This window comes from Amblyraja radiata, chromosome 1 (genome assembly GCF_010909765.2).
Source record: "Amblyraja radiata isolate CabotCenter1 chromosome 1, sAmbRad1.1.pri, whole genome shotgun sequence".
NCBI lineage: Eukaryota > Metazoa > Chordata > Chondrichthyes > Rajiformes > Rajidae > Amblyraja > Amblyraja radiata.
In genome coordinates, this window is record NC_045956.1 from 48,462,923 (window position 1) to 48,490,859 (window position 27,937).

Consider the following 27,937-nt stretch of genomic DNA (forward strand, 5'->3'; position numbering starts at 1 on the left):
ATGATAGGCAATAGACAGTTAGGAATGTCAGTAATGTTAATGGTTAAGGGTCCTGACCTGAAACATTATCCATCCATGTTCTCCAGGTATTCTGCTTGACCCACTGAGTTACTCTAGCATTTTGTGTCTTTCCTTGGTAGACCAGCATCTGCAGTTCCTTGATCTTGATTTTTTTTTTGTCTTGGTATTTGATTTGCAGATTTCATTGGTACGGTTGCCCTATGCCTGCAAACTTCTCTTCCAGGAGTTGATGTCAATGAGTATTGCACCACGAATGATGATTTCATAAACTAAATATGATCTTCACACAGTCGAACTGTGACAAAATGCTGAAGTAAAATGTGACTGGCAAAATTATCTGCAGGACAGGGTGCACCAGACGGTACAGAAAGGGTATTACTTACGGTCTGGAATTTCAACCACACTTGCTCTGTGCCTTTTATTTGTATGTTCTCAATGGTAAATTTATTTTTTGCCAATGTTGTAAGTTGGTTTTGTTGTGAAAACAAATAAAATGTTGTATTTTAAGCTATTTATAAACTTTATTTCATATCTTTGCATTTTGATTACACAATGCTCTGTTCCTCTTATTGATTTATAGTATTTAATTGCAAGCAGAGTAAATATAAAAGATACATAAGACCACAAATCACTGAATTAATACAGTATACAAGAAAGAGAAAGATCCCAGTAACACTTAATTTGTAATATATTGAAAAGAAACACCACCAGATTCTGCACATTCACAGAATTCCCTGCAGGTAGTTGTGCTCATGGTTCAGTCTGTTGTTAATTCTTCATTTTAACTCACGGTTTCTCTGCAAAACAAAACATGAGAGTTAAAGGACAAAATTATTTCCACATAATTGAGTCCATTCTCTATTGTAGATTTTTTTCAGTGGATCATTCGAATAACCATCCATCGGTATTAGTTAGCATCTGCTGTATCAAAATATAATTCCCGCAACAATGTGCAGTCTTTGTTATAAGCATAATGCTTCCTCAGGAATCACACGGTGCTGGCTTATCTGACATGGCTGTTGCTGACTTAATGCAACTTTAAATTCAATTTGAAACAAAGAGCCAGGAAAGGGAGCAAGCACAACAGTGAATGAGTATCACCAGCCTACAAGAAAAAAACATTTGGAAGAACTATTCTATAAAATCTACATTTCCAAATAATAGCGGACTTTATTCACCAGTTCCAAGGCCACCCACCTCACCGCAATCCTGGGTTATCTATCTTTAGTGTTATGTATTGATGGGATTTGAGCTGCAATGATCACTAGAATTTAATTACCCTTGAAAGCAAACCACAATAGTTCAAAATGCTATTTGCAGTGGAGTTTAAAGCTTTGAACCTAGCGATGTTGAAGAAACTGATATCATGTTGGTGCATGACCTGGTGAAAAAATTAATAACACCTCAGCTCGGTCTGCCTAGACCTACGTGATCTCCCGGTTGCTAAATACTTTAACTCCTCCTCCCAATCCCATACTCACCTTTCTGCCCTGGACCACCTCCACTGTCAGAGTTAGGCCCAACGCAAATTGGAGTAACAGCACCTCATATTTTGCTTGGGCATCTTACAAACCAGCAGTTTGAATATTAACTTCACTAACTTCAAGTAACCCTTGCTTTCCCGTTCTCTTCATCCCTACCCCATACTAGTTCTCTGACTCTACCAACCACCCAAACCCATCCCCATCTTGCGATGTTGGTCATTTTGAAATCCTGCTGTCATTGTAGGTTTTCTTTGATCGCAGCAGTCATTAACTCAGTTTTGGCCAATACGTTTTGCTTTCCAGCTTGTCCTGCCCTCGCATGATTCATGTACTATATTCATATACTGGCCTATCCTGTACCCATAAAAATAATAGAAAAGTACAAATATCATCAGTGGATGAACCCAGCATGTAAATGCTGAAGACTAAAGTGAAGCATTTGCAACCAAGTTCAGCCAGAAGTACCAAGTGTGTGATTCATTGGAGCTTCCTGCCGAGGTCCCCATTGCCACAGAGACCAATCATCAGCCACTTTGGTTGCAAGCCTTAAATACAACAAAAGAGTATGGACTTGTTCTCCAGACGTAGCTAAGCTGTCATTACAATCTTGAAAAGGTGAAATATCAAACTCAAATCGAGTTTGTTCTCATTACTTCCTTGGTCTTGTTGACACGAGCAAGAGTTTGTTTTGGCACCATTCAATGAGGTGTTTTATCTCTCCCTTCAGGCTAACTTCCATTCTGGAAATCTCATTGCATGTTAAACCACTCTCCCGTCCTATCTTGCACCCATCATATCTAACTGTCCAGCATTGTCCTCAAACTACTGATGCCTATTGAAGATTCTCATGATAAAATCATGTAATACAGCCTGGCATTCCCCCTTCTCACTCAATCTCTAACATCTAATCCTACAGTGTAATCCAACAATCTGGTCTCTGATTAACTTCATACAATCATTATTTTTCTTGTCATAGTTGCCCTCCACTTCAGCTGTCTTTTCAAATGCCATTTAATCAAGATTTTGATCTTTGACCTTTTTTGTCTGATTGTGTATTTTCTCCAAAGACTTTCTTTAATGCGTCATTCTGCTAATTTCCTTTATCATCTCCCTTCCCCAACTTCAGCACTCAAACCCCCCCAGAGAACAAATAACTTGTTAATTCAGCAATGAGTAAAGCATGGGAACGACAGCCCTACTATGTAATTTGTTTTCCCAAGTTTTCAGCAATAAAAGCCTGTGTAATACATTTAAAATCAAATATGAAAAAATGTAATTCTCTTCATTTTCTCGATCTTATGCATAAACATAGAACAAGGAACAGTGCAGCACAGGAACAGCCTCCCCTGTCCACAATGTACTGAACATGATGCCAAGACCACCCTATCTCTGCCTGCACATAATCCATATCCCTCCCTCTATTTCCTGTAGATCCCTAGGCCTATCCAAAGTCTCTTAAATGCCACCATTGTATCTGCCTCCAACACCATCCCCAGCAATGCATTCTAGGCACTCACCACCCTCTGTATAAAAAATGCCCTGCACATCTTTAAACGTTGTCCCACTCACCTTAAAGCTGCTCCCTCTAGTATTTGATATTTCTGACCTGGAAAAAAGAACTGTCTAGCATATCTATGAACAATTAATTAAAAAAAAGAAGAAGTACAACTATCAAAAACCACCATAGTACCGTTATACTGTTATCTTGAAAGCAAACTAGTAACATGTGATATGTCTATGTTACTTATACAAATCGCTGCACTTACTTTTTAGTTTATCAACCACATGTATATTTCCAGTAGCTGCAGCTTCTCCCTTGGTGTTTGATGCATAACATTCATACTCTCCTGCATCCCCTTGAGTGAGTGGAGATATCTAAATAAATAAAGAGGAAGAAGACCATTATACCTTAAAGATGTGTGTCATTTGTATGGTCTATATGTGTAAAAACCATAGATGTTTCCATAGTGGGCAAGTCTAGGACCAGAGACACCGCCTTAGAATGAAAGAAGATGAGGAATTTATTTAGTCAGAGGGTGGTGAATTAGTGGAATTCATTGTCACAGATGGATGTGGAGGCCAAGTAATTAGGTGTTTTTAATGTGGAGATTAACAGATTCTTGGTTAGTCAAGGGTTATGGGGGGAAAGGGCAGGAGACTCGGGTTGAGAGGGAAAGATAAACCAGTCATGATTGAATGGTGGAGTAGACTTGATGGGCTGAATAGCCTAATACTGCTATGACTTATGAACTATTGACTTATTAAAAAATGGAAATTGGAAATTAATGAACCTAACAATTAAATCACTGAACCAAGATAAAAATCTGCCTCAGAGGGTTTGCAAATGTAATACCGTTAAAGCTCTGTCCCACGTTACGAGTACATTCCAAGAGCTCTCCAGGGTTTAAAAAAAATCAAACTCGTGGTACGCATGGAGAATGAATGTAGCGGGCACGTCGGAGCTCGGGGACGTCTCTTAGCGGCTCGTAACGCTAACTGCAGGTACTCGGGAAGACTCGCTAACTGCAGGTAAGCACGGGAAGACTCGTGAAGATTTTTCAACATGTTGAAAAATGTCCACGAGATCCCCGAGTACCGACGTGTGGCCATTACTGTAAATCTCCGAGTTTGAATCAGGGCAAACTCGGGAGAGCTCTTGGAATGAACTTGTACCGTGGGACATGGCTTTTAGTACTTAGGTTTGGGTGATTTAATCTAGAATATTTTGCATTTTTTAATCCTTTGTTCAAATATTTGAGTTGCATTTTATGATATACAAGTTACAAATTTGTAACAAGGCAGCAACATGTTGCAGTTCAACTTTATTTACACTCTTAGATAAAATTAACATATAAAGTTAAGAGAAAATTACATTTGCTGAATAGATATGAAGAAGAAACTTTTGCTTTTTCCTTGAATAGAGGATTCTATTGTGGGTTTTTTTAAACATAGATATGTAAAAGCCACTGTCTGCTGCAAGCTAAATGCGAACTGAAGTGGTAACATTAAAGTTTCTTTAGAGAAGACTGCATGGGGTTTTTTCAACCCTGCTTTTTCACCGTTTCGAAGACAGAATTAAGCACAAAGCTAACCACGGTAAGACACAAAATATGCAGCCACAATTGGAGAATCTGTCACAAGTTAGTGTGGGGAAAGCAAATGCTACTGTGGTGATGCGGTATACACTTAATTTCCATTTTGGTTAATTTGTTCTTTAGAAATTTGTATTTTCATTACACACAAATTCTGGACTTGGATGATCAGAGAAAAAAAACATTTCTTCACCTCTGCAGTGGAGCTGAAAAAGTTTTACTTCATTGGTATCCATGTTATTAAATCAATCACAATCACAATAATACTTTATTAGCCAAGTATGTTTTGCAACATACAATGAATTTCATTTGCCAAGTCAGTCATACAAACAAAAAGCAATGGAACACTCAAAATACATTTTAACAAAAACATCCACCACAGTGACCCCTCCACATTCCTCACTGTGATGAAAGGCGAATATCTTCCCTTCTATGCTCTCCCACGGTCGGGTGTACTCGAGCCCTCAGTTGACAGGACGATCTTGACTCCTGTAGCCGGCAGCATTTGGGCACCGCATCAGGGCGATCAGCTCCTGCATCAGGCGGGATGTCAGCTCCCCCGGGTCGGGGCTGGCCGAGCCTCTGCGTCGTTGGAGCTTACCAACTCGGCCTTTCTCAAGACTGCGAGCTCTTGATGGTAAGTTCGCAGACCGCGGTTGGAGCAATCCTAGGCAACGGATCAGCTTAAGTCCATGCCCCGCGGTGGGGCTCAAGTCAGGCTGAGGAGGCCTCCAGCTCCATCGATAGTAAACCGCAGAGCGACCGGAGATGCAACCCGGAAAACAATCGAATCTCCGGCAAGGTAAGAAACTGAAAAAAAGTTTCCCCCTCCCCCCTCCCCCCACATAAAACAAACCGGAGAACATTTACACAAACTTTTAATACACACTAAAACATTTTTTAAATGACAGACTGTTGGCGGGGCTGCCATTGGTGATAAATAAATGCCCCTGGTGGTAAATAAAGGAAGAACATACTGTATTGAACACTGATCCCAACCTTAGGATAGCCCAAATAAATAGTTTGAAAGGATATATCCTGTGGTAGACCGGACAGGTTGAAGATTGGTTAGTGTATAAGATACACTAAAATGCAAAATAAATGTTTTAACACTTGCTTTTATAAAGCTTATTTATATAACTTACACTAAAAATCTCACAACTGGATTGAAAGCTTACCAACACCCATCCTGTCACCTCGTGCTTCTCCGGCCCACCTCGAGTCTGGATGGCAAGGTTGTCACGGTCACCAGGCAATAACTCGACCTTTTCCACGCCAGTCTTGGTTTTCATTACCTATCGTTTGAAATCCAGCAAAATAGGCAAATCATTTATCCTGATAGAAAAATAGGATTTTAGATGCATGGACTGCACAACCTGGAGAATATTCTTTGTGCTCAGTTGGGAGAAGGCTCTGTAGATATGGAATATTCTGAGATATCCCAAGTGGGTAATATAGTCAAAGATTCATACAACGTAATTGAAAAGGACTATTGATTTTCCTCTCAAGGATTCGGAAATACAAAATCAAGGAAATGAAGTTTCATTTGTTTGGGGGGTTTTGCAAATCCTGATGAAGTAGCACGTACAGTTTTGGCCACTAGAGCTCAGAAGAGAGATATTGACCTTCAAGTAGCTATTTCAATATTTCACCAGATTATTCCCAAGGTCATCACAATGTTCCCAAGGCTCAGAATGCCAAAGTTAGACTACATAAACTTGGCTTACATTCCATTGAGTTCAAAAGGTTGTTGGGTGAAGGGAGGTGCGTATCTAATCAACATTTAAACAATAATAAAATAGATTTGTTCCGGTTGCTACAGTAGCTCTGAGAACCAGGTCTGATAAAAAGCTTTGATAAAGTTAGTACAGGGAAGTTGCTTCCTCTAAATGTAAATATACAAAGCTTTGGTTTATAAGAACCCTGAAAGACATGCCATTATCTGAACGGCAAGATATTAGTAAAAGTAAATGTGTAACAAGAGCTGAGTGGCCTTGCACACAAATAAAGCGTAGTTGCAGCAATAAGCAGAAAGGCAAATGGTACACTAGAAAGAGGATTAGACTATAGGAGCAAAAGTATCTTGCTGCAGTTGTCCAAGGCTTTGGTGATAGTAATGTGAGCAGTTTTGATATCTACATCAGAGTGGAATGTCCTTGACATAGAGGGAGTGCAAAAAAATATTCCTAGACTGATTCCTGAAATGGCATGACATGCATTTGAGGAAAAACTGGGTTTGTGTGGTTGGTTATTCACTGTTGTAAAGAAAAATAAAAGAAAATCTCATAAAAATCCACAAAATTCTATGAAAACTAAACTGACTATAGATAGACACAAAATGTTGGAATAATTCAGCAGGACAGGCAGCATATTTGGAGAGATCTGAAGAAGGGTGGCGCAGTAGAGTTAGCCTTACAGCGATTGCAGCGCCAGAGATGCGGGTTCGATCCAGACTCCGGGCGCTGTCTGTATGGAATTTGTACGTTCTCCCCGCGATTACGTGATTTTTCTCCATGATCTTTATTTGTCTGAATGGTGGCCGATTAGGAAAAGGGGAGATGCAACGAGACCTGGGTGTCATGGTACACCAGTCATTGAAAGTAGGCATGCAGGTGCAGCAGGCAGTGAAGAAAGTAAATGACATGTTAGCATTCATAGCAAAAGGATTTGAGTATAAGAGCAGGGAGGTTCTACTGCAGTTGTACAGGGTCTTGGTGAGACCACACCTGGAGTATTGCGTACAGTTTTGGTCTCCTAATCTGAGGAAAGACATTCTTGCCATAAAGGGAGTACAGAGAAGGTTCACCAGACTGATTCCTGGGATGTCAGGACTTTCATATGAAGAAAAACTGGATAGACTCGGATTGTACTCGCTAGAATTTAGAAGATTGAGGGGGGATCTTATAGAAACTTACAAAATTCTTAAGGGGTTGGACAGGCTAGATGCAGGAAGATTGTTCCCGATGTTGGGGAAGTCCAGAACAAGGAGTCACAGTTTAAGGATAAGGGGGAAATCTTTTAGGACCGAGATGAGAAAAACATTTTTCACACAGAGTGGTGAATCTGTGGAATTCTCTGCCATAGAAGGTAGTTGAGGCCAGTTCATTGGCTATATTTAAGAGGGAGTTAGATGTGGCCCTTGTGGCTAAAGGGATCAGGGGGTATGGAGAAAAGGCAGGTACAGGATACTGAGTTGGATGATCAGCCATGATCATATTGAATGGTGGTGCAGGCTCGAAGGGCCGAATGGCCTACTCCTGCACCTATTTTCTATGTTTCTATCTTCGGTTTCCTCCCACATTCCAAAGACGTACAGGTTTGTGAGGTTGATTGGCTACTTGCTATGTGAAAATTGTCCCTAGTGTGCATATATAGTGTGAATGTGCAGGGATCACTGGTTGGTTGGGACTCGGTGGGCCGAAGGATCTGTTTCCATGCTGTATCTCTAAACTAAAGGGTCTCGACCCAAAATATCACCCAATCCTTCTCTTCAGAGATGCTGCCTGTCCCATTGAGTTACTCCAGTATTTTGGGTCTATCCTTAGTGTAAACCAACATCTGCAGTTCCTGGACAGACTATATATAGGCAAGATGTTCCCAACAGCTGGAGACTCCCGAACCAGGACTTACATGCACTTCTTCTGACCTCATGCATTGCATTCAGTGCTCCCTATGTGACCTCGTTTACATCGGCGAGGAGAAAGTTATTCACCCACAGCTTGGTGGAACCTGTTCAATTCTCCACCACAGACGGCAGTAGAGGCTAAGTCATTAAATGGAAGAAAGAGGTGAATCTATTTCTCAATGGCTTGTGTATGCAGTGATATGGGGAGAAGTTGGGAACAGGGAATTGAAGTGAATGATGAGCTATAACTCTGTTGAATAATGAAGCAGACAGAGGCATGATTAGCCTACTTTTTTTCTGATTTTCTCTAACAAGGGTGCATATAGTCTTAAAGTTAGACTCGGGCAGTTCCAGGTGAGATCATAAAATAACCTTTCACTACGTAGTAGATGCTAGATTAACGGTGACTGCCAACAATATATATTTCTGTTAGAATAGGGTATTAAAGGGGAAAAAGGTAAACTGCAGTTCATGTACAGACTAGTCATGCAGTAAAAATAAATGATGAAATAGGCTTAAATGACTGAGTAACCTCTTCCTGGTTTCCATGTTTCTATTGAAGCAGAAATGTCTGGCAGAATATTTTGATTTGAATTCTGAAGGTTTTTGGGTAAAATCAGTACATAATATTTGTTCAGTTGAGGAAGTGAGTGAAAATCTTTCAACTTACAATAATTTTGAATGGGTCTTTTACCCAGGATAGGGGAATTAGGAGCTATGGTCAGAGGGGAAAGATTTAATAGGAACCTGAAGGGCGACCTTTTTCATGCAGATGGTGGCGGGTATATGGAACAAGCTGCCAGAGGAAGTTGTCGCGATAGGTTCAATAACAAGATTTAAAAAACATTTGGAAATGTATATGGATAGGAAAGTTTGAGTTCCATGGGATAAACAGGCAAAATGGGACTAGCTTAGATGAGACATCTTGTTGGCATGGATGTGTTGGGCCAAAGGGCTTGTTTCCATGCTGTATGACTCTATGACACAGATATAGTGAGATGAATAGTCTTACTGTATGATCCATGCGTAGATAGTCTCATGACTGTACTGAATTGATGTTGTTACTGACATGCCACAGCTCTAAATTGAAGCACAGACAACTGAAGGTCGTATTTTATTTTAACATGTTAAGTATTAATATATATAGATTCTAATTCATAAAATGATTCATTCAATCATGAAGAAATTCAATTAATATCATCAAAATGCTCAATGCAATTCTGAAACAATGAGAAACTTAATGTATGTTAATGAACTTTGTGAAGTAAATAAAACAGTTTGATATTTGCTAACCTTGTTCCAGGTAAGTACGGGGGTGGGTACTCCGATAACTTCACAGCTGAGGTAAACTTGTGATCCACTGACATTCCAAATCTCCTGAGGTTGTGTCACAATAACTGGAGCTATTAAAGAAAAATAATTTCTATTTGAATCCTATGTTGATGTCATTTATTCAAAAGGAGTAGCATTGCTCTGATGATGGTATCCAGCCCATGATCCTTATCAAAGGATCGGCACAGTGGTGCAGCAGTAGAGTTGCTGCCTGACAGCACCAGAGACCAGTGTTCGATCCTGGCTACAGGTGCTGTCTGTACGGAGTTTGTACGTTCTCCCTGTGACCACATGGGTTTTCTCTGGGTGCTCCGGTTTCCTCCCACACACTAAAGATGTACAGAATTGTAGGTTAATTGGCTTTGGTAAAATTGGAAATTGCCCCCAGTGTGTAGGATAGTGCTAGTTTACGGGGTGATGGCTGGTTGCCGTGGACTTAGTGGGCCGAAGGGCCTATTTCCAAACTGTATCTCTAAAGTCTAAAGTAACGTAAAGTCCCCAACAGAACCTATCTTAGTGAAAACCAACGCCAAGCAAAACTGTATTCTTGCCCTGAATAAGGGTCCTGACTCAAAACATCACAAGCCCGTTCCCGCTACTGGAGATGTGTTTTGCTCAAGATTCCAGTATCTGCAGTTTCTTGTGTCTCTGTCTGACACTTTTTTTCCAATCTTTCTCGTCATTATGCTGCGACTCACTTCTCACAAACATCCCAGACCTTCAGGACTAATGGAAGCTCTTGGACCTACGCCAATTGCACCCCAGGACCAAGGTCACCCAAACCTCAGTAGTCGAGTTACAACACCCATGTCAGAGTTCAGAACACGGTGACTGTTCCCGGAGAAAGACTATTCCAGGATTCTGTGGTTGGGTATGCAAAGCACATGGCCTTGTCCAAAGAGCAATCAACATAGGTCACCTGCCTTGCTATACAACACAACTCTCCACAAATACAAACGCGTAACAAGATGCTGCTAAATGAAGATCATTTCCCATTGGCGATGGAGTGGCGGTGGAGGACACCACATTTGCTGCAACAACGCCAGGATACCAAGCCTGTATGGCCAAGTTGAGAACTCTACATTGGGGTTGTGGATTAAAGAGGGAAACTGTTGCAATCTTTCAGAAGGCTGGCACTTGCTTCTAAAAATGTCTCAAATGGAATTCCTCAACCTGAAAGTTTTGGGATGCTGGTAGGAAAGAGGAGACCGAGATAGAAATGCAATGGAGCAGTAGGATGCACAATTGTCGCATTTAGAACAAAACGTGTCTACAGTGCATTACCAGCTTCTCCTCATGAGATCTGGTAGTTTTCATAGGTTAACTCCGCTATAGATGAAACACTCATGTGGAAGTTACAATTAGAGAGCCGCATGTAATTTGACCAGTATATTTGAATATTTTAACATGCAGGCAGGTGGGAGCATAAGAAGAACACTTGTTGTTTCAGACCAAAGATAGACACAAAGTGCTGGAGTAACTCAGCAGGAAATTGTGGAAAGTGGGGCCCCAGTGTGTTTCAAGGGAGCATGGGAAACATCATCTTACGGGTCAGATGTTAAATAATTGGAATTTTGAATATTTCAGATAGCCAGATTGTGGAAAAGTCATAAGGGTTGAAGAAGTTATGGAGATGAACAAATGGAATCTGCAAATGCACTGGCCTCATTATGACATTTCAAAGAGGATGCCAAAAATAGAGACCTGGGGGAGGTAGTCATGTGTCCTTCATTGTTCTATCAAGGACACATGACAATAAAACACTAGACTCTTGACTAAATATGTGTTGAGAGATTAAAAGCCTGTTAAAGAATCCGTAGCCAAAGTTTAATTCGAAGATAGACAAAAAAATGCTGGAGTAACTCAGCAGGACAGGCAGCATCTCTGGAGAGAAGGAATGGATGACGTTTCGGGTCGAGACCCATCTTCACATTGATGTCAGGAGTGCAGTATAGAGATAAAATCTAGTCAGACACAGTAAGACTGGTGGGAGAACAGGGGAGGGGAGGTGATGGAGAAAGAGGGAAAGTAAGGGCTACTTGAACTTAGAGAAGTCAATGTTCATACCGTTGGGGTGTAAGCTACCCGAGCGAAATAGGAGGTGCTGTTCCTTCAATTTGCGCTGGGCCTCACTCTGACAATGGAGGAGGCCCAGGACAGAAAGGTCAGTGTGGGAATAGGAGGGGGAGTTAAAGTTTAATTAATGGGTGAATAGGAATTGGGTCTCGATAATCTTTGTACTGCCATGTTTTCTAATGAGTTGAAAGGAACCATGCCAATTCACAGAGCGATCCCATTCCTTCACTAATTGTTCTCCAATTACTTTCCCCATGTTCCTTTCAACCTCATTGTTTTAACTACTCATCTATACACTGGGAGAAATTTACAATGGATAATTACCCTATCAACCTACATCTTTGGGATGTGGGAGGAAATAGAGCACTCGGGATATTTATGCCATTGAAAGGAGAATTTGCAAACTCCACAGACAGCAAAGGAGGTCAGATTTGAACCAAGATGTCTGGCGCTGATGCTGGATCCAGCTGTGCCACCCATCAGTAATTTATAGCTAAAAGTTCCTGTCAAAGGCTCAGACTACATGTACTCTTTAATCTCACCAGGTAGGTTCATAGAAGCCTATTCCTGTCACAGGATACATGCATGTAAAATATGAGAGCTTTAGGCGCTAAGTATACATTTTAAAGTGACATACTATAAATGTTCTGGCCCTTGGAATTTATCCAGAGAGCAGCAATGGTGCTAAGCATGGCCTATTTCTCAATCTGTTGGTCCATTACTTTCAATGTATGCAACCCAGCAACTGGAGTCAACAGTGCGAAAACTATGCACGAGAGTTAGAAAAATCCCAGCCACTGTGAAAACACTTATTCATAATGGAGCAGAATACCGACTATGGGACAGTTCAACAAAAGCAGCAAAACCTTTCAGGAGGGTAATCCGTTCACTCGGCTGTGCTATAATTAATCCAGTGCTTAACCGTACTATACAAGAACCAATGGTTAACGGCCGCTTCTGCTGTTAGGTCAGGCTCAGCAAAAAATTAATAGAGTTCAACCATTGAACAAAACTAGCCTGACATGTCACTGCACGTGGACTTTTAATAAGATGAGACATGCTGCTGCATAGTTTTAAGGTGATTTAAAAACAAGTTGAGTGATCCAACATAAAGTTAACATTAGCTTATGAACACACTGCTCTTTGAGCAGTAATTTCTCACGTGGATTCTATTTTAAAGTTTTTTTATTTTTTTAATTTTTAATTTTAATTTTTTACTAGAAGTACGGTAAGTTACAATACTACACAACACATATGTCTTAATACATTTTTTGTACCGCTTCATTTTTTGAGCTTTAAGAAAAAGATAGAAGTAAAGGAAGTAAAGAAAGTGCGCAAGAGTCGTGAAGGTGCAAGAGAGTGTTGAGAAAAGAAAGCCCCTCAGAAAAGAAGTTAGAGAAGGAAGTAAAGAAAGAAAGTAGACCCTAGAAAAGAAGGAAAAAGAAAGGAGAAACAATCGCTCTATTATAACATTAAACTCCGCAGAAAGGGGACTACCAACCAAGTCTGTTTTTGTTGTTTTGTTTTTTTTTACCCCCCATTGCCAGATCCTGGTACATTTTATTTATTTATTTATTAATTTTTTAGATTGCTATTGCACCTTATGCTTGTAATAGTTCCAAAAACGTATATCACGTCTTTTGGAAGTGGCCTGCTTTGCCTGCTAAGAGGAATCTCATCTCTTCCAGATGTAGTGTTTCAAACATATTTGATATCCACATTTTTATTGTTGGTGTAGGCGCATTTTTCCAGAATTTAAGTGTGAGCTTTTTTCCCATTATTAGCCCGTAATTGAGTAAATTCTTCTGAAACACGTTTAGTTCAGGGTTACCATCCGATATTCCAAAAATAATCCATTCTGGTTTTGGTACCAGTTTTATTTTAATTAATTTTGTAAAGATGTCAAATATTTCATTCCAGAATTTTTGTATTTTTGTACAAAAAACAAAAGAATGCGCTATGGTAGCTTCTTGACACAGACATTTATCACAGATGGGTGAGACATTAGGGAAGAGTTTATTTATTTTAGTTTTTGAATAATATAGTCTTTTAAAAGTTAAAACATGAACATAATACTGGTCACACATTTAAAAGTGACCAGTATTATGTTCATGTTTTAATTATAAACCACTTTGGTAGAATTTATAACATTTAATGAAAGTGACCATGCAATTATAAGACCAATAATCTTTACCGTGGAAGTTCAAATATCAGAATTGCCTGAAAAAAAAAAAGTTGTAATTTTTTTTCGAGGCGTCGACTCTCTTCAAAAGTAGACGTTAGACCATCTTCTTGAACAGTTACTTCATATTAACTTCATGTTACTTCTTCTTGAACAATGTTACTTCACTGAACAATTTTACTTCATCTAGACCCTTCCACAATATTGCTAGTTTATGATGAGTTGTCTGATTTCAATCCAGCAATAACGAAGGAATATGCGTTGACATTAAGATAATATGTGACATTGGGAGTTGGGGAGGGGAGGGAGGTATTTGCATTAGGTGATGTTACATTGTGCCTGCTATCCTCTGACTGATCAAGGGTGGTGGGTGGGCTGTTACTCAAGTGGACTCTGTGGCACCTTGGAAATTTGAGTGTAAGGAGGTGAACTACTTTGTTCTATGATTTGCTCTCATTCCGACAGTATTTAATGTGACTGATTCTATGATCACTGTTGGCCTTCAAGGCATTAACAATGGAGGGTTCATAAGTTTCTTAATTTAGCAGAATTAGGCCATTTGGCCTATCAAGTCTAATCTGCCATTCAATCATGGCTGATCTATGTTTCTGTCTCAAATCGATTCTCCTGCCTTCCCCGACACCCGTACCAATCAAGAATCTATCAGTCTCAGCCTTAAAAATATTCATTGACTTGGCCTCCACAGCCTTCTGTGGCGATGAATTTCACAAATTCACCACGTTCCGACCAAATAAATTGCTCCTCATCTCCTTTCTAATGTAATTTTCAAGTACTTTTGTGGCATAGATGTTTCCTGCCACATTAACCCAAACCTGGATGCTGAAGTTCTGTGTTCAGGCACCGACTGCTGCTTTATCCAAGGAATTGCAAACAACAATGCCAGCGAAGAGCTCTGAATCTTACCTTCTGATGAGTAGCTGATTATGGCTGGGATACTGGTTTTAGAACTAATGTGGACTGCAGGTGGATTACACTTCACCAATCACAACCATATTCTTGCGTAGAATCAAGAGAGTATGGAAATAGGCCCTTTGGCCCAACTCATCCATGCTGACCATGATGCCCTATCTAAGATAGTCCCATTTACCAGTATTTGGCCCATATCCTTCTATTTTAAATATTGTTATTGTACTTGCCTCAACTACCTCCTCTGGCAGCTCATGCCACACACCCACCTCTCTCGGAGTGAAAAGGTGCAATCAAAATGTTCTCCTTATTCTACATTTATTTCCAATTTTACCGCAGCTCCCCACTCAGTTGAACCGTGCTTTGACGTGAACAGCAGTTAGTGTCACTTCATGTCTGGAATTCAACTCAGGAATCCTGCCATAGTACATTCTGCACATGTAAGTGCATGATCGTACTTATGAAATTTTAAATTAAAATAATTATTTGTCAAGTCGATGGGCTAAACAAGCTACATTGGTTAAGCAAACATTTGCTAGGGGCACAATGATGTTGTGACTAGGAATGTTTCCTGCTTTTCATTAAATAACAAATTTTGCCACAGATTCACCACATGAAATATGAATGCTATTGGGGAGTATTTTAAAACATATTCATGCCGTTTCCTGCCCTTTTCCACAGAGGGGGTATTTTACCATCTCTCCCATTCTCTCCGATCTTACAAGTGGCCAATACTTGGTAGTTCAAGCCATTGTTGTCTGGAATGGGAAATAGTGGATCGCTGACTAGAAGTTGGTCTGGTCACCAAGTTGATGTTGTTCATCATGATTTCTCGCTTGGCTTAGTGAGCTGCAAGAAGTTGACCATAACTGGAACCCACAAACAAACGTTCATTCCAAGACCCAGGTTCCCCATCTTGGAACAGCATTTGGGCAGCACAGTGGCGCAGCTGGTAGAGTAGCTACCTCACAATGCCAGAGACCCAGATTCGATCCTGAACTCGGGTGCTGTCTGTGTAAACACAGACAGCACCCGAGATTATAAATTCTTACTAAGACTGTTTGGATTTCCTCCAAGTGTATAAAATCATGAGGGGAATAGATAGGGTGAATGCACAGAGTATTTTAACCCAGAGTAGGGGAATCAAGAACCAAAAGACATGGGTTTAAGGTGAGAGGGGAAAGATTTAATAGGAACCCGAGGAGCAACATTTTCACACAATACATGGGTGGGTATATGGAACAAGTTATCTGAGGATGTAGTTGGGATAGGTACGAGTTGACAGAGGCACGTACTCTAATAACATTTAAAATACATTTGAACAGTCATATGGATAGGAAAAGTTTAGATGGATATGGGCCAAACAGGGGTAGGTGGGACTAGTGTAGATGGGTATGGTTGGCATGGGCAAGTTGGAAATAAGGGTCTGTTTCCATGCTATATTACTCTAGGTGCCCCGTTTCCCCCCCACATCCCAAAGTAGTGCAGGTTAGTATGTTAACTGGCCTCTGTAAATTGACTCTAATATGTTAGGAGTGGATGAGAAAGTAGGTTAACATAGAACTAATGTGAACGGGTGATCAACAGTCGGCGTGTACTTGGTTGGACAATTGTCCTGTCTCTAAACATTGGCTATGAACAACTCTGAACCGTGTCCACACAGACTGTTAATACTCATTGGGAAATAGAACCTTTTCCAACATGCAACTGGGCCATTAGGAGCATGTAACTTCAGACCATGTAATAACTCATAAACAAGAAGTTGCTATTGTAGTGATCCTCTACAACAGCTAATACAGTTCTCTGGCTTAAACATCTAATGTAAAATAATTGTTTACACAAGCCATATATGGCTGCTGGTGCCGACTGTTGTGCTCTCCTGTTTGTCATGTGTGATCAGAGATCAAAGTCGAGACCAGAGCAGGGCAGCATAGTGGCGTAGCAGTAGAGCTGCTGCCTTAAAATGCCAGAGACCCAGGTTCGATCCTGAGTATGGATGCTGTCTGTGTGGAGTTTGTACATTCTCAGTCTGAAGTATGAAGGCAGTGGTGGCCAATTCGCTGGATGTATTCATGAGAGAGTTGGTTGTGGCTAGAGTTACCAACTTTCTCACTCTCAAATAAGGGACAAAAGGTCAAAATAAGGGACAAATTCCCGACGGCAATTCGTTGACAGGCTCGGCCGTGGCTGGGTGAATGATGAATTGGCCCAGGTGTTGGACTACACACAATGCACACAAAGGGCCAGCTGAGGAGTTTTGGCCCTGACGGCTGCCAAAGTCCGGCACCCTATCCAACTCATGAACCGATGATTGGCCATGAGAAGGAGGGGGTGATAGTGTCGGCGGTAAGTGACGGTCCGAAGGTCCGAAGGTCGGACAGCTGGCTGGGCTGTCGACCAACTGTCGAGGTGCTGCTGCTGCACTCCATGGGCTGCACTATGTCGGGATGGGTGAGGTGGGGCTGGACACGGCGCTCTGACCCAACAGTCCCCTCAACCCGAGTAGTAGCGGTCAAATACGGTCCCATATGGGACAAACCAATTTAGCCCAATATACGGGATGTCCCGGCTAATACGGGACAGTTGGCAACCCTATCCTCAACTTATTCGTTCTTTAGCTATGGAGGGATTTTAATGATTACTCATGGATGTCCCGAGATGGTGGTAGTGGGTCCATTTGAAATGGTCTATTTTTACAGATGCTGCCTGACCATTATGAACTGCAGAGTGATGTTTCCACTAGTGGGAGAGTCTGACACCAGAGGCCATAGCCTCAGAATAAAATGACGTATCGTTAGAAAGGAGATGAGGAGGAATTTCTTTAGTCAGAGGGTGGTGAATCTGTGGAATTCATTGCCACAGGCAGCCGTGGAAACCAAGTCAATGGATATTTGTACGGCGGAGAATGACAGATTCTTTATTAATACAGGTGTCGGGGGTTATGAGGAGAAGGCAGGAGAATGGGGATGGGAGAAAAAGATCGATCAAAATGATTGAATGGTGGAGTAAACTTCATGGGCTGAATGGCTTCATTCTGCTCCTATAACATAAATTTATGAAACTACTGAGTGTTTTTAGAATTTTATTAAATCTCTTAGGTTTCACTACACAGCTCTAGTTTCTTAGGCATTGTCTTAAAAAGCAATGTCCTGTCCTTAGTAACACTCCAGTGAGAGCAGATGAAATGGCATTCATGGCAGTGAAAAACATGCATTAGCTGGAAACTCTTGATACCACGGTACGTAACTTATGCGTTAAGACCAGATCTTTCAAGAGTGAAGCTGGAAAGTGCTTCAAAATGCAGAGCATGCAGAAGTACTCCTACCCGTGAATGCCAAATGATTCTAAGGCAAGTGTAAATGTTAAATCTGAGACTGATTTTAGCTTACCAAAGATATAACAGGTACGCAAGTCACAGATCAACACGATCTCAATTAATGACAGAGACATGAGAAGCCAAGGGACCTTTTCCTATTCTAAGGTAGACAAAAATGCTGGAGAATCACAGCAGGTGAGGCAGCATCCATGGAGCGAAGGAATAGGCGACATTTCGGGTCAAGACCAGCTGAGTATTTTCAGTATTTGGCACGTGTTTCAGGAATTCTAAAGTCTGTGGTACTTAATTTCTGAATGTTAGACTGCGTAAAGGAAAATACTTAAAATAAACAAAGCCTTTCTTTACTGCATAATTGGACATGCAGATTAGCAACAGGAGTGAGTTTTAATTTGGATTAGCTACATCTCAGCATTCTTTTTTCTCAAATCAGAAAATTGTGAGTTCAAATTCCACTCCAGAGACGTGAACACAGTTTAGTCTGGCACTCCAGCACAGTACAAGAGCATGCTGCATTTTAAGAAGTACAAACTTTTGTTGAGATATTAATCTGCGCCCAAAACATTCTCCTCGAGTATACATTAAAAGTTTAATTGCACTAACTTGAAGAACAGCAGAACTAACTTGAAGCATGAAAGCAGAATAAACCAACATTTATTCCCGATTCAACATCACTGAACTATTATTTCTCGCAGTCTGAGAACTTGTTGAGCACAAGTTCATTGATGCACTTCTTGCAACAGTGGCTGCCCTTTAACTTACTTCACTGGCTATGAAAAACAACGCATATCTAAGCTTTTCTTCATCTAGAATGGGACAAAATGTGCTTGAATTTGGAATGTTAATCTTATTGCAAACAAGAACAGACCTGAATTGTTTAGTCCAACAAAAATCTTCCATTAACTGTTTATGTACATTTTTTTTTTTTTAAAGCAAAAGATTCAAAAACACCAGCTGCCTTTGCTTGTATTGCAATATAGTCGTCTTCCCACCACATATCAGGGGTTAACCCAAGTCACCTCCTTCAATGCCAAAGATCCATAACTACCCCTGTACAGTTCAATCATGGGATTGAAAATTATTTCTAATTTACTCATTTTCAGACTGTCATCAAGGCTCCCCTTTTGCTGTGAAGATATGCTGGCATATTTAGTTCCTCTTGATACTGAGGTCTAATACCCTTGCTACTCTCCCTATCATGTGGGGCATCTCTGCTCTGCACTTCACAATGCCCCACAGAAGCTCCCTCGACATAATTCACAAGCGCTGTCTTCTTGCTGTCACATTAATGACTGAAGGAGAATGGAATGCTACAGATTTTCCATCCCTTGGGCTCTTGTAGAAATAGTGACTGTGAATGAAATGTCACCTGGTTTGCTTGGGGATCTCAGCAAAACTTTAAAATTCACAAGGTAAAATAATAGCACAGACAGAACCCGTTTGCAAATTGCAAATTTCCATTTGATGGCGATCAAATGACCTACCCTTAGAATGAAAATCAATCAAGAATCACTTTGGAACAGTTGCCTGCAATCAAAATTGATCTATTGTCATTAAAAAGATAGCATCTCTCCTCCATTAGCCCCTAGGTAAGGAATAATATCCACCCATCATCTCTATGGGAGGTCACAAGTTTTAGATTGTGGAATTGATTCTCCTTCTCAGTTGGAGCCCAGTCCATAAAAATACTTGCAGGTGTCATGCTTGGATCTCTAAGGGCCTCTGCTCTTGTCTCTGGGTCAGAAAGTTGTTGCTTCATGTCCCCTTTCATTGATTAGCTAATATTTCCAGATTCACGGATAGTTTCTTCCCAGCTGTTATTAGGCAACTGAGCCATCCTATCACCAACCAGAGAGCGGCCCTGAGTTACTATCTACCTCATTGGAGATCCTCTGACTATCTTTAATTGGACTTTATCGAACAATAAATGTTATTCCCTTTATCCTGTTTCTGTATACTGGGGATGCCTTGATTGTAATCATGTATAGTCTTTCCGCTGACCAAACAAAAAGCTTTTCACTGTACTTCAGTACATGTGACAATAAACTAAACTAATTTTGGGTAGGAAGGAACTGCAGATGCTGGCTTAAACCAGAAATAGACACAAAATGCTGGAGTAACTCAGTGGGACAGGCTGCATCTCTGGAGAGAAGGAATGGATGACGTTTCGGGTCGAGACCCTTCTTCAGAATAATTTCTTTCTTGGGTTCACTAAACTAATTTTGTGTTTTGTTGAAGGTGCTTTGCACTCCCAGGGGATACTGTCCATTGCACAAGTTATGAAACTCAGGCCTTTTCGTCCATTTCAAGGGTAGCGCACTTGAAGAAGAAAAAAAATTGAGGCCTCGATGTGGACTAATCAATATTTGTCCTTCAATCAATGTCAGTAGGAGCCAGTCTAAAGAAGGGTCTCAACCTAAAACATAGAAACATAGGTGCAGGATTAGCAGGCCATTCGGCCCTTTGAGCTGGCACCGCCATTCAATATGATCATGGCTGATCATCTAAAATCAGTACCCCGTTCCTGCTTTTCCCCCCATATCCCTCGATTCCTTTATCCCCAAGAGATAAATCTAACTCTCTCTTGAAAACATCCAGCGAATTTGCCTCCACTGCCTTCTGTGGCAGAGAATTCCACAGATTCACACCTCTCTGGATGAAGAGGTTTTTCCTCATCTCAGTCCTAAATGGCCTACCCCTTATTCTTAAACTGTAACCCCTGGTTCTGGACTCCCCAACATCAGGAACATTTTTCCTGCATCTAGCCTGTCCAATCTTTAAGAATTTTATATGTTTCTATAAGAATCCCTCGCATCCTTCTAAATTCCAGTGAATACAAGCCCAGTTGACCCATTCTTTCATCGTATGTCAGCCCCGCCATCCCGGGAATCTACACTGCACTCCCTCAATAGCAATAATGTCCTTCCTCAAATCAGGAAACCAAAATTGCACACAATACTCCAGATGCACTCCCACCAGGGCCCTGTACAACTGCAGTAGGACCTCCTTGCTCCTAAACTCAAATCCAATCGAAATGAAGGCCAACATGCCATTAGCTTTCTTCACTGCCTGCTGTACCTGCATGCTTACTTTCAGTGACTGACATACAAGCACAGCCAAGTCTCGTTGCACCTCCCCTTTTCCTAATCTGACACCATTCAGACAATAATCTGCCTTCTTGTTCTTGCCACCAAAATGGATAACCTCACATTTATCCACATTATACTGCATCTGCCTTGCATCTGCCCACTCACCCGACCTAGCCAAGTCACCCTGCAGCCTCATTGCATCCTCATCGCAGCTCACACTGCCACGCAGCTTTGTGTCATCTACAAACTTGGAGATGTGACATTTAATGAGAACGGTGATTTTGGTCTCTGAATTTGAGGAAGGACATTATTGCTATACCCCGGAATGATGAGACTGACATATGATGAAAGAATGGGTCGACTGGGCTTGTATTCACTGGAATTTAGAAGGATGAGAGGGATCTGATAGAAACATAAAATTCTTAGAGGATTGGACAGGCTAGATGCAGAAAAAATGTTCCCGCTGTTGGGGGAGTCCAGAACCAGGGGTCACAGTTTAAGAATAAGGGGTAGGCCATTTAGGATGAGGAAACATTTTTTCACTCAGAGAGTTGTGAATCTGTGGAATTATCTACCACAGAAGGCAGTGGAGGCCAATTCGCTGGATGTTTTCAAGAGAGAGTTAGATTTAGCTCTTAGGGTTTACAGAATCAAGGGATATGGGAAAAAAAGCAGGAATGGGGTACTGATTTTAGATGATCAACTATGATTATATCGAATGGCAGTGCTGGTTTGAAGGACCAAATGGCCTACTCCTGCACCTATTTTTCTAAATTTCTTTGTTTCCTCTGGCATCTCATTCAGATAGGAATTACCCTCCATGTGAAAATGTTGCCCCCGGGGCCCCTCTTTGATATCTTACCTCACATATGCCCTTTAGTCTTTGAATCCTCTACGCGGGGAAATAGACTGAGCGTTCACTGTGAGAGTTCCTCCAGCACTTCATTCTTTAATGTTCTGTGCTAGTTCCCTATTGCACTCAATGCTACAAAATTCCTTTCAAAAATGTATCAAGCTCATTAAATACATCCATTGATCAAGCCTGCATGGCCTCTGGGGTAGAATTCTAGAGATTTAACACATTCCAAGGTTGGCTCTGTATACCAGCAAGCTGTTTGGAATATAAGTTTGAGCTGATGAAAATCTCATCCCAAGAGTTCTACATCCAGCTATAAAACTCTTGCACAGTCTGGAAGATACCATGTTAGTGCTAAGAACCATTACAGTATCATTTAAATTAAACATGGGCTGAGAGATGTGGAGCAGAAACTAAAGAATGAAAGATAATATACAGTTTCATTATGAGCAATGTTCTTTGTGTTGCCATCAACATCGGTACTACTTTGGCCAGGATTGTTACATTTTTCTGTCAATATACCAGTGGTAAAGTGAGTCTTGTGTAATCAATGATTACCAATATAGTTCTTCTTTTGGATTTATAAATCCCTTTCCAAAAGATTCGCAATTTATGGAAATCAGATGATTGATGCACTGACCATAATTCATTTGGATGCAATGTATGACATTCAAAAATAGATCCTGCATATACTGTTCTGAACATGTACAAACTAACTGAATTATGTCAAGTATGTGGAAAAGTTCTTTAAGTGCACAATGTGTCTCAGCTGTTATTCTAGCAGATGTAGAATTCATAGCACAAAATTCAACAGAGAAATGTTGCCCATTGTCCTGAGTTAGTACTTGCACTTTAAAGTTATCCATCCATTGCCATTATCTTGTTACCATACAATTTCATCTTCTTCCTTTTAAAATATTCTATTGAATCCCTTTTAAACAACCTCTGTTTTGAAAGCCACCTGTGTGGGGGAAAAAAACTATTCTCTTTATGTGAGCAAACGGCCCTAATCTCAGGCTTCAATCATTTGGAGATAATACTGAATAACTTCCCTTTTGTCAACAATTTATCCTTTCAATGGAAACAGTCTTTCACAAATTACAATTACTGGTTTACAACCATTAAAAAAATTTTTTTTAATTAACTGTAAAAACAAACAAATGCACATAACCAAGCCAATTATCACAACTTTGAAAGGCTTTACACCTGGAGCCATTTGTCACGTAAACAGGCGCTTTGACCCATCGACTCCATGCCAACCATCAAACATCCATTTATATTAATGCTAGTAATCCCAATTTCTCCCTCTATTCGCTTCACTGCCATACAGATTCTACCTCTCATCCACAAACTAGGGGCAGTTTAGGGTGGCCAAATAGTGTTCTAAGCCACGGTACACAAAAATGCTGGAGAAACTCAGCAGGTGCAGCAGCATCTATGGAGCGAAGGAAATAGGCAACGTTTCTGGCCGAAAACCTTCTTGTTCTAAGCCACATCTGTATGATGCAGGAGGAAACAGGAGTGCCAGGCGGAAACTCAAATGGTCACAGAGAGAATGTGCAAACTACACACAGACAGCCTGGCAGCATAGTGGTTCAGAAGTAGAGTTGCTGCCCTACAACACCAGAGACCCTGCTGCGAGCCTGGGTGAACGGGTGCTGTCTGAATGGAGTTTGTACATTCTCCCTGTGACCGTGTGGGTTTTCTCTGGGTGCATCGCTTTCCTCCCATATTCCAAAGACACACAGGTTGGTAGGTCAATTGGCTTCTGTAAATTGTCCCTAATGTATAGGATAGAACTAGTGTTCGGGTGATCTTTGGTTGGCACAGACGCGGTGGGCCAAAGGGCCTGTTTCCATGCTGTCTCTCTAAACTAAATAAATTCAACTAAATCGGACGTCGGAAACCTGGGTACCTGGCACTGTGAGGCAGCAGCTCCGTGCCACTGTTCTACCATAATAGATTACTTTGTAAGTGATGTCGTGATTATGTAGCTGAACATAACTAGTAGGCAATGTGTGGGATGAATGATGGACTAACAATTTATTTTAGCTGAAAAAAGAATGTTAAATAAGATGATTTTCTGTTCCTCAAATTATACTTTGGGAACTTTATCCTCAACAGTTTATGATGTCTCTTCCATTTACCATGACTGTGCATTGATATCTGTTTATTATTGGCATCTCTATAATGAAGGCTGAAACTACAACCGCTGATTTTCATGCACAACTATGTCTGTCAAACCTGATATAATTCCAGTAAATATTTGTTCTGTTTCCTAAGTTTAAATATCTTTTCGAAAATGTATGCTTAATATTACAAAAATTCTGATTCTATTTGTCTTCTGTAAATATAACAATAATTTGGTGATTTTATATTAAATGCTTCAATAAATAAAATGACACTGCCTTATTCTACAGCTCACTACGCTTATAACAATGAACTTGAGTTTGCTTTCTTACGTCTCTCTGTTAGTCCATCTCATTGGAAATACTTTAATTTAGGGAGTAATTATTCTATGCACTAAAGACCCTGTCCCACTTGGGCGACATTTTAGGCGACAGCCTGAAAAGAGGTTGTCGCGTCGTGGTCGGGTCGTGACGTGTGGTGACGCATGTAGTGACTCGTGGGTGACGCACGGTGTCTCCCTGCCACCCCAGGATTTTGGAATGTTCAAAATCCTGGGGCAACATCTGGGTGTCTCATCATGTTGTGCGCCGTGTCACACGCTGACGTATGCTGTCCTGCGGGTGGCACCCAGTTAGGGTTAGGGACCACAGATGGTTGTAAGATATTCTTCCTTCAATGCATGGTTTTCAAACATTAATATATTGAAATTAATACAATAAAATCAATTGTGCAAATGAAAAGATGTCCGAGTCGTTCAGTTTTATTTACAGATGTATTGGTCTGCTTCCAGATCCAATCACCATCTCTAACTATTAACAGGGATGGATTCAGTGAGTGAATCCATCCCCCCCTCCCACCCCCATCCCTCCTTCTCCACTCCCCACCCTACCCTTCTCCCTGCCCCTCTCCCCTTCTTCCGTTCCTCCTCTTCCTCCCTTCTCCCCGCTCCACTCTTCTCCCTCCCCTCCCCTCCCCTCACACCCCCTTCTCCCACCGCCACTTCCATCGACGCCCCCCATTTGTGGACCCAGCCTGTGACAACTAGATCCCACTACTAGTACTGCACAAAGGTCACATCATCTGTTTTAGCAACATTTAGTATGGGATAAATGCCGACTTTGGGAACAACCCCCCCCCCCCCCCCCCCCCCTTCACCTTGCTTCAAAATGGGTGGTGGGTATTTAGACTCAGTGGCCGGAGCAGGTGGGTGGCACTGGTACATTGACAGCATTGCCTGTACCCAGTTGAAAAGCCCGCTGCCTCTGGGGGTTTGTAGAGACCATTGGAAGAGAGATCGGCCTCTGGGACAATTCGTGGCCAACAGTTTAGTTTCCATGCAAAACATCGGGGGTTCGAGTCCAAGCCCTGGGGCCCATGTCACATTTAGTTCAGAGATACAGTGCCCTTTGGCCCACCGAGTCTGCACCTAGCGTGTGTGGGATAGTGTGCGGGGGGATCGCAGGTCGCAGGCTGGGTCCACAAATGGGGGGGGGCGTCAGGGAAAGTAGTGGGGGGGGGGGGGGTTGGAGAATGGGAGAAGGGAGGGAGAGGGGGATGTAAGGGGGGGGGGGGGAGAGTGGAGAAGGTGGGGAAGAGTGGAGCGGGGAGAAGTGAAAGAGAGGGGGAGGGAAGAAGGGGAGGGGAGAAGGGTAAGGGAGGGTGGAGAAGGAGGGATGGGGGCGGGAGGGGGGAAGAAGGGGTGAGGAGAGAGGGGAGTTCAGTCTACCCCTACTGAATCCATCCCTGTGAAAAGTTAGAGACGGTGATTGGATCTGGAAGCGGACCAATACATCTGTGAATAAAACTGAACGTCTCAGACATCTTTTCACTTGCACAATTTATTTTATTGTATTAATTTTAATATATTAACATTGAAAATCCATGCATTGAAGGAAGAATATTTTACAGCCCATCTGTGGTTCCTAACCCTAACCCTAGCCGTAACGCTAACCCCAGCCATAACCCTAGCCCAAACCCTAACCTTAACAAATCCCTAACTGGGCGTCACCCGCAGGGCAGCAGAAGTCAGCGTGTATGTTGTGCAACTTGACGGTTTTATGGGCGTCAGTCACTGACACTCCGCAGTCGCCAAAAAAATTGCAAAGTGGGACAGGCACTTAAAATACACGATTTCACATACCACAGCATTTCAGGTTGCAGGGTAGATAAGAAGGAATCAATGGATGTTGGAAAGAACTGCAGATGCTGGTTTAGACCAAAGACAGACACAAAATGCTAGGGTAACTCAACGGGTCAGGCAGCGTTTCTGTTGAAAAGGAATAGGTGATTTCGGTTCTGAAGGTTCCAACCCGAAATGTCACCTATTCTTTTTCTCCATCTCCCATTCCCTTTCTCCCTCCCACATTCCCTTTCTCCCCCATTTCCCTCCCCTACTTCCATTCCCTCTCTATCCTATCCCAACATCTGCAGTTCCTTCCGACACATGTGGCAATTTTGACAAATTGAACTAGAATTAATACAGATAAATTGAACTCACTGTGGTAATGGTAAAACTGAACTCTGGTAACCAGAGGTAAAGTGAAATTTCAATAACAAGTACTAATCCTTAGTTCATCAGAATAAGCATAGAGAGTTGCAGAGCAGGTGGATTGGAGTGTCATCACATGTAGATAGGGTGGTCAATAAGGCTTTCGGCACATTGGCCTTCATCAGTCAGGATATCGAGTCTAGAAGTTGACAGCTGTTCAAAACATTGGTGAGGACACATTTGAGTATTGTGTTAGAAACATAGAAAATAGGTGCAGGAGTAGGCCATTCGGCCCTTCGAGCCTGCACCCTCATTCAATATGATCATGGCTGATCATCCAACCCTGTTCAGTTTTGGTCACCCTGATATAGAAAAGATGTTCAGCTGGAAAGAGTGCAGAGAAGATTTACGAAGATGTTGTTAGGACTTGAGGACCTGATCAAAACGCAGAGGTTGAGCAAGCTGGGACTTTATTCCTTGGAGTGAAAGGAGGACGAAGGGTAATCTTATAGAGGTGGATAAGATCGAGGGGAATAGAAAGGGTAGATGCATAGAATTTCCCTCTGCTATCCTCTCCCTCCTCCATCCCACATCCTCTCCCCATCCCCTTTCCCATTCCTTCCCTCTCCCATCCCCTCCTTCCCTCCCACTGTCATTCCCTCCCCCCCTTTCCCATTCCCTCCCTCTCCCATTCCACCCTAGTACCGCGCCCCTCACCTCTCTCGCAAGCTCCTTTGTGGCCCCTGGTCAGCGGGCTGCCTCCCTGCTCCTCCGCTCGCCGAGCCGCGGCTTTCAGCTCGCAGCCGTTGCTGTAGGTGATGCCGTCGCTGCCGCACACCTGCTCGGGGGATTTGCAGACGCATCGCCCCCGGCCCCTCCGCTTGCTGCCTGAGCGGTCGCACTCATAGCCCTGGGCGCAGCGACCGTACTGGTAGTCGCGGCCGCCGCAACGCTCTCCCTGGCCGGCGGCGCACACGGTGCAGCAGCGGCACTGACTGGGCGCTTCACCCAGCGGGCAGCCCCCGGGCGGCAGAGCCGGGCATTCGGACAACACGCAGGGAGGACACTGAGCCGAACCCGCCTTCTGCTCGGCGCTGGCCGAGAGGCACAGCAGGAGAAACCCACCCAGTAACTGGACGCCCATCATCGCACGAAGCATCGCGAATAACTTGAGCCTGTGAGACCCGTGCCCCCTTATACAGCAACGCAGGCTCCACCCAGCATAACCATCTCAAACTCAAGTCCCCACTAAAAAAAAAAGATAACCTCCTCACGCTAGCACAAGCTAAATGAAGCTGAAC

General features: G+C 42.1%; 2 protein-coding genes across 2 annotated transcripts in view; one reads left to right on the forward strand and one right to left on the reverse strand.

Moving 5' to 3' along the window:
- polr2b (RNA polymerase II subunit B) overlaps positions 1 to 528 on the forward strand; it is a 60,481-nt gene extending 59,953 nt beyond the window's left edge. The window contains exon 25 of the mRNA XM_033021374.1: positions 200 to 528. Coding sequence (XP_032877265.1) covers positions 200 to 289 — 90 coding nt within the window. The 3' untranslated portion in view covers positions 290 to 528. The remainder of the gene's footprint in view (positions 1 to 199) is intronic.
- On the reverse strand, positions 169 to 27,937 carry igfbp7 (insulin like growth factor binding protein 7). Its single transcript, XM_033021429.1, has 5 exons — positions 27,354 to 27,937; positions 9,516 to 9,625; positions 5,776 to 5,892; positions 3,272 to 3,380; positions 169 to 818 (listed from the first exon to the last, which is right to left on the reverse strand). Exons 1-5 carry the CDS (start codon positions 27,793 to 27,795, stop codon positions 808 to 810), a joined length of 789 nt encoding a protein of 262 aa, XP_032877320.1. The 5' UTR covers positions 27,796 to 27,937; the 3' UTR covers positions 169 to 807.

Excerpts from the sequence above, each read along its gene's own strand:
- igfbp7 (XM_033021429.1), bottom strand. The coding sequence starts at position 27,795 with ATGCTTCGTGCGATGATGGGCGTCCAGTTACTGGGTGGGTTTCTCCTG. Across the intron at positions 9,626-27,353 it reads CAAAGGAGCTTGCGAGAGAG|CTCCAGTTATTGTGACACAA; the intron begins GTGAGGGGCGCG and ends TTTCTTTAATAG. Across the intron at positions 3,381-5,775 it reads AGGTGACAGGATGGGTGTTG|ATATCTCCACTCACTCAAGG; the intron begins GTAAGCTTTCAA and ends TTATTTATTTAG.